The sequence below is a fragment of the Schistocerca cancellata genome, chromosome 4 (assembly GCF_023864275.1).
Source record: "Schistocerca cancellata isolate TAMUIC-IGC-003103 chromosome 4, iqSchCanc2.1, whole genome shotgun sequence".
NCBI classification, from domain to species: Eukaryota; Metazoa; Arthropoda; class Insecta; order Orthoptera; family Acrididae; genus Schistocerca; species Schistocerca cancellata.
Genome location: NC_064629.1, coordinates 770,112,338 through 770,118,337, shown reverse-complemented (window position 1 = coordinate 770,118,337; position 6,000 = coordinate 770,112,338). Strand labels below are relative to the sequence as shown.

Here is a 6,000-nt window from a genome sequence, read left to right as displayed (position 1 = left end):
CATGAGCCATGCTACTATCTGAGGTAAACATACTTGGTCACCCTGACCTTTGCTAGTCTCACACTTGTTCTGTCCTTATCAAATTCCTGGGATCAATTTCACACCCATTTTCGTGACACTTGCTGTATAAATTTCACTAGCTAATTTTTTTGTGTTAATGAAAAAAAACCTTACTACACTCAGCACTTCAATCACTGAACACAAATTTGTCATCATTTAAAAGTGTATCTCAAACTGTGACAAGTTACTTCCATATACCTGCAACATTTGAAATATTTGATCATCTATTTTATTGAAGAATGAAATTTAATTTGAACATAATATTTAACACCCACAACAGCTTGTTGCCATACTTCCTGAACCACTCTCATAATACCAATGTCTGGCTGCTAGGGGGAGGACAGGTGGATATTGGATGAGATAGATAGATAGAGAGAGAGAGAACTTCTCTCCCACTTGCTTCACTATGTCATCCTCAGTCCAGTCCAACGTGCTAGCTTCCTGGCCATTGGCCTTCACCTCTCTCATGGATCCATCCATACTTCTTTCCGTACCAAGTGCACTAACAATCAACAGCACCTGCATTTTGACAGCTGTCCTACCTTTCCTGCCAAAACAATCACTCCCAAACGAGCTTAGGCACCAACTGACTGCTTATTTGCAGTGACGAGAAGTCCCTTCTAAGTAAGCTGACTGTGTAGCAAAGACCTTCACTGAGAGGCATTATCCCTCACAAGGAGCGTTCACATGCCATAACCTCACACCCAACCCCCCAGGAACTAGCAGCATATCCCTGCAGGAGACCTGCCAGATTCACCAACCCAGCATATCAAACTCCAGTCCTGTCACAAGCTTACCCCATCAGCGGCTGGGTCACCTGTGGAAGCAGCCGTGTCATATACCAGTTCTGCAGAGCATTTTATGAGGGCATGACCATCAACCAGCTGTCTACAAGAATGAACAGTCACCGCCATCAAATTGGCCAAGAGCAGAACTGATCACCCAGCGGCAGAACATGCTTATTGGCATGTCATGCAAGATTTCATTGGTTAGTCACAACCTCTGCCATTTGAATTCTTCCCCCAGCAGCAAAATTACGACTCCCCTATTCTGCTACACATTAATTACTTAGGTTACATTATCCCATAAAAGAAGGTAGTGAGAGAGAACACAGACCCAGTAACAAAACCTCTGGAACTGGACAAGTATTCCATTGTTGCACTGGTAGGTGACAATCCACTGAAAATGATATAAGGAAGGAGACCGACTGGTAGTTATTAACATTTGTGTATTGTTAACAGTTATTTTTACACAAGATACTGGATAATACCATTTTAAAGCTACAATGGCATACACTGTGTATGTTACAAAAATATTCAACATACTAACACAGTAAAGATATATCTAAAAATGCATCTTTGTTGTAACAGTTTTTAATAAACGTCATGGGAAGAGTGCCTAAAAGGATTGTTGACTGCAAATGCGAAATTCATACTCTGACCTAACTTATCTGCCACCTTGTTAAATTTTGAATATTCCTACAGGGCACTGATATGTTTGCTTTGTTAAAGCTGCTCACAAATGAGGACCAGGAGCAGCAGTAAAGTAACTATCTTATAATTGTGTAATGTATGGAATATTTAACGTATTGACTGTCCCAAGGCTGCCACAGCTGTGCAGCTCACCTGATGGTGTGCATCAGTCAACATGTTACTTAATGGTGTATACAGACAAAAGGAAGGTAATTAAATGGAGGGAAATGTGAAACATTTTCACAACATACAGAACACACAAAAAATGGATGTTTTGTTAATCCCCAAAAATCACTAGTGAATGATAACCTATAAATTTCGAAAGCCCAGTTAAGCAATAGCACCGGCACAAAGCAGAAATGCAGGTGTGTTTTTATTCTGTGTTCTAAAGGCTTCGTCCAAAAGCTGTGTTATCTTTATATGCCTATTGATGACAGAACTATACAGCGAGCAGAGTACTTACCTTTACTCCCTATGTTATTTATACTTCAACAAGGTCTTTCCATTATCATATTTAATTCTTATTTTACTGAACAAAGTCTGTGCTGTCACTACCTTATATGTTTGCACATGTACTACACACAGCACATTTCAATACATGAATATCCTATCCCACCCACCGTGTGTCTTGTTGAAGCAACACTGCATGAAATAACCGCAAAAGTCAATGTGGGATGTAAAGTGAACCTATCCGTTAGGACAGTGCACTGAAATCTTGCGTTAATGAGCAGTAGATAACCAACATAAGTGTGTTTGCTATCAGTATGGTATTGCCTCTCCTGGGCTCATGACCATATCTGCTGGAAAACTGGCCTGGTCAGATGAGACCCAATTTCAGTTGTAAGAGCTGATGATGGCTCCATAATGATGTGGGCTGTGTTTACATGGGATGGACTAGGTCCTCTGGTCCAACTGAACCAATAATTGACTGGAAATGGTTATGTTTGGCTACTTGGAGACCATTTGCAGCCATTTTTTATGGATGGCAATGCACCATGTTTGCAAGCCGCTATTGTTCTCAATTGATTTGAAGAACATTTTGGACAACTCGAGTAAATGATTTGGCCATCCATATTGCCCAACATGAATCCCATTGAATGTTTACAGGACATACCTAAGGGGAAATTTCTGCACAAAATCCTGCACAATCAACATTTTAGCCATTATGGAAGGCTACAGAGGCAGCATGGCTCAATATTTCCACAGGGGACTCCAAACAACTTTTCGAGTCCATTCCATGTCCAGTTGCTGCACTATCCCTGGCAATACGAGATCTGACATATTAGGAGGTATCCCATGACTTGTCACTCAGGGTAGTCTCTCTTTTAATATATTAGAAAATGAAAGCTGACAAGATATGGTAATTAATTAATTAATTAATTAGTGTGTCTCAAATCAGGAAATTAAAGTTCATGAATTTTGTTGTATGTGTGGGTCCAGAAAGTAGTTTTTCCCACTGAAATTTTCATCACACTTTGGTAGGAACAAGTACCTTTACTGTTTACCCACCTGACTGCAGAAATGAATCTGTGAGAATTTTTGTCATTCCAGAAAAATGCAGTTTCAGAACTCTACTCGCTTAAACCAACTGCACCCAAACAATTCCTCTCTAGCAAAAAATGATTGTGCAATTCAAACTATACTGTTGGCCAGTTCAAGCTTCAGTAAGCACATGTAGCACACTCCATCTGTTAATGACCACATGAAATGACAGTTTGTCTAAATTGATTTAAAAATTACAGCAATCACACATTCGAGAAAACGAACACACTTATCAAAATCAAAGGTCTTTCAAATTGATCATATGTGGTACATGTATAATCAATGACAGAATACCAACTGAAATGCATACTTCAACCACTTCCAAAACTTTGACACTACTCTCTGTTCTCCCAAGTATTATTTAAGCCTGTAAGAAACAAGAGTTCATTATTCCTTGAATTTGTGGTCTGCCTTACAGAGTGGATTGCCATGAACTATGTGTACAATTGTCAAATCTCAGGTCCAATTCCTGAAAGGAAATGGGGGGAGGTTAGTTCCTTTGAAAAGTGGACAGAAATGGATATTGGACATGAAAATGGCACTGTGCTGACACAGTATTGCTTGCCTTTATAGCAATGTGTGCTAGGTTTCGTCACATGTACAATATTTGCCAAAAATTCCTCTCAGTGGCACGCAAATACAGTGCCCATACATCATTTCTTATGAATGTTTTCACCTCGGAACTGGCTCAGCATGCACAATACTTTTCACATGTCTCCATAGATAGAAAAAAAAGTTTTAAGACTCACCTGTGTCATATCATAGAACTGCTCGAAGTATGTGAGCACCCATGCCTGTTCAAAAGTTACAGTTAAATTTTGCCAATGAGATGGACCATCCATTGCATGGGATTTTCTGTAGCTCATGCATGATATTTCTCAAAAAAATTTGTCTGCACATGGGGAAAACCTACCATAATGTGATGCATGATTTGGTGCAAGGCCTCACTCTTGTACTTTGAATCTGACCATTCCATCTAAAGTTGTGTTAGTTTTGACGGAATGCTGATTTGTGACAATGCCAAAATGGTTTGCTGGTTTGCTCGCGTAAGCTGCCACCAGCACACTAGACGGCAAAGATGTAGCAAGATCTATAGTAGGCGCTGGCTCAAGTGCGCCTATCAGGAGAGGCCAAAGACAGACTCGCAAGAAACACACCGCCAACGCCCTCTCAACCGCAAGTATTTAGATCATTGCCGCTCACCAGAGGGCCATTGTCTCAGTCACTAACTCAGCCGCTGGCACACAACTCGCACTCCAAGTTAGCATCTTCAGTACATTGAGACCAGATAAGTGTGCATAGTGGGACTTTACTTTACCCACAACGATACTGAAGTTTGTAACAACTAGAATACTGATCTTGTCTGCAAGAGGGCTATTACAGAAGAGCTTGTACCACAACATGTGGACTCAAAGATAAGTAGCTTCCTGTTCATGTAAATAAAGAACCCTGTTAATACATGTGTGCAGTTGTGTTGTAGAAAGAGGATACCGGTCACCAAACATCATCTCCCTTGATTCCTATGGTACAAGACTCAACATCTGGTAACAGATATAGCCAGAAAACAAGTACAATTAAGAACATATTTTTCATGATCTAGTTGCACATTATGGATGAGGGAAGTAACTCTACATACAAGGTACCTCCAACCATGTAAAGAGTACCAACTCTAAGAATATAAGAATATAGCCACGTAGGAGCAAAACTGTGCAGCTCTTTGCAACACCTTTGTATGCAGAACAAATCTGGTTCAAATAGACATTTTTTGTTTTAACAACAGATAACGCTGCCAGCAAAATATGAAGTAACACAAATTCATAAGACCACATATTGCCAGATTCTTTTATATCCAGGAAACATCTGATTTTCACAATCTGACTAATCAAGTAAGAAATGTTACAAAATGTGTAACATGAAAACAAGAGATACTTTTAGAATTATCTGATTGTGTGTCAGATCTTTAATGACTTCTCGGCTATTTACATTCACCCATGAGTGAATGTCTAGAGATTTTGAAATTTGTGGGAAATTTTGTTCACATTGGTCATGAACAACAGTGATTTTTAAAAATACTTTATTAACTAAGTCACATTTAAAACAAGTATATAACAAATACCATACTATACTTAAACCAACTCATGGTTAGACACCTATGGTAATATACTATAATCTACATATTTAATAATTACTACACAGCAGTGTTGATATAAATACGTACTGTAAGGGCATTAAAGTATAACTTAATTCAGCACTAGAGCAAAATTCATGCCACTACATACAATATACAATAAAAAATTATGTTGCAGAAAATCATAACTGCTTATAAAGAAATAGAATGTGCATTCTTCAAAAGAGAAGTATTAGCATACAAATGATTTTATTTGTAGGACATTCAAAAAGCCTTTACATAGACGTTTTTTTAAAAACTCTTTAGAGTGTAGAAAGGAATGCTAGTTTCTAACAATGTTCACCCACAGATATGGAACTGTGGAATCAATAACAAATAAAAGACTTCTTTCACATGTAAAGAGATCAGGACTTAGTCTACAACAAAAATGACAAATACCATACTAGATACTTTTTAGGTAACAGTTAGCACTTCTGTTGTGTGTAAAACTAAACCATAAATGAACATGTAATGAGTTTTACAATAAGCACTATTGGATCCTCAGCCTGTCTACCACTATCAGCTCTTTGACAGTAATCCAACCTTTACGGAGTTCGTTATTTGAACCGCTGCCAGTTCACCTGAAACAGCCAAAAATCTGTATTTTACTGACATTCAGCAACTATTTTCTTATCATTATCTGATTTTTACAATTGTTTTATTTAGTTTCTGTTTACCAATATTTATCAGGTCACTTAGTAACTAACTGTTTATTGTGTGTTATTGATTTCTGTATATGAAGTGTTCTTGAAAAGGGAG

General features: G+C 38.3%; 1 protein-coding gene across 1 annotated transcript in view; it reads right to left on the bottom strand.

Annotated features, from left to right (window-relative positions):
• Positions 1-5,131: 5,131 nt before the first annotated feature.
• Positions 5,132-6,000, bottom strand: part of LOC126184571 (RNA-binding protein 1-like) — a 39,210-nt gene continuing 38,341 nt past the window's right edge. Inside the window, exon 5 of the mRNA XM_049927000.1 lies at positions 5,132-5,822. Within this exon, the coding sequence (XP_049782957.1) occupies positions 5,819-5,822 (4 nt within the window). The 3' untranslated portion in view covers positions 5,132-5,818. The remainder of the gene's footprint in view (positions 5,823-6,000) is intronic.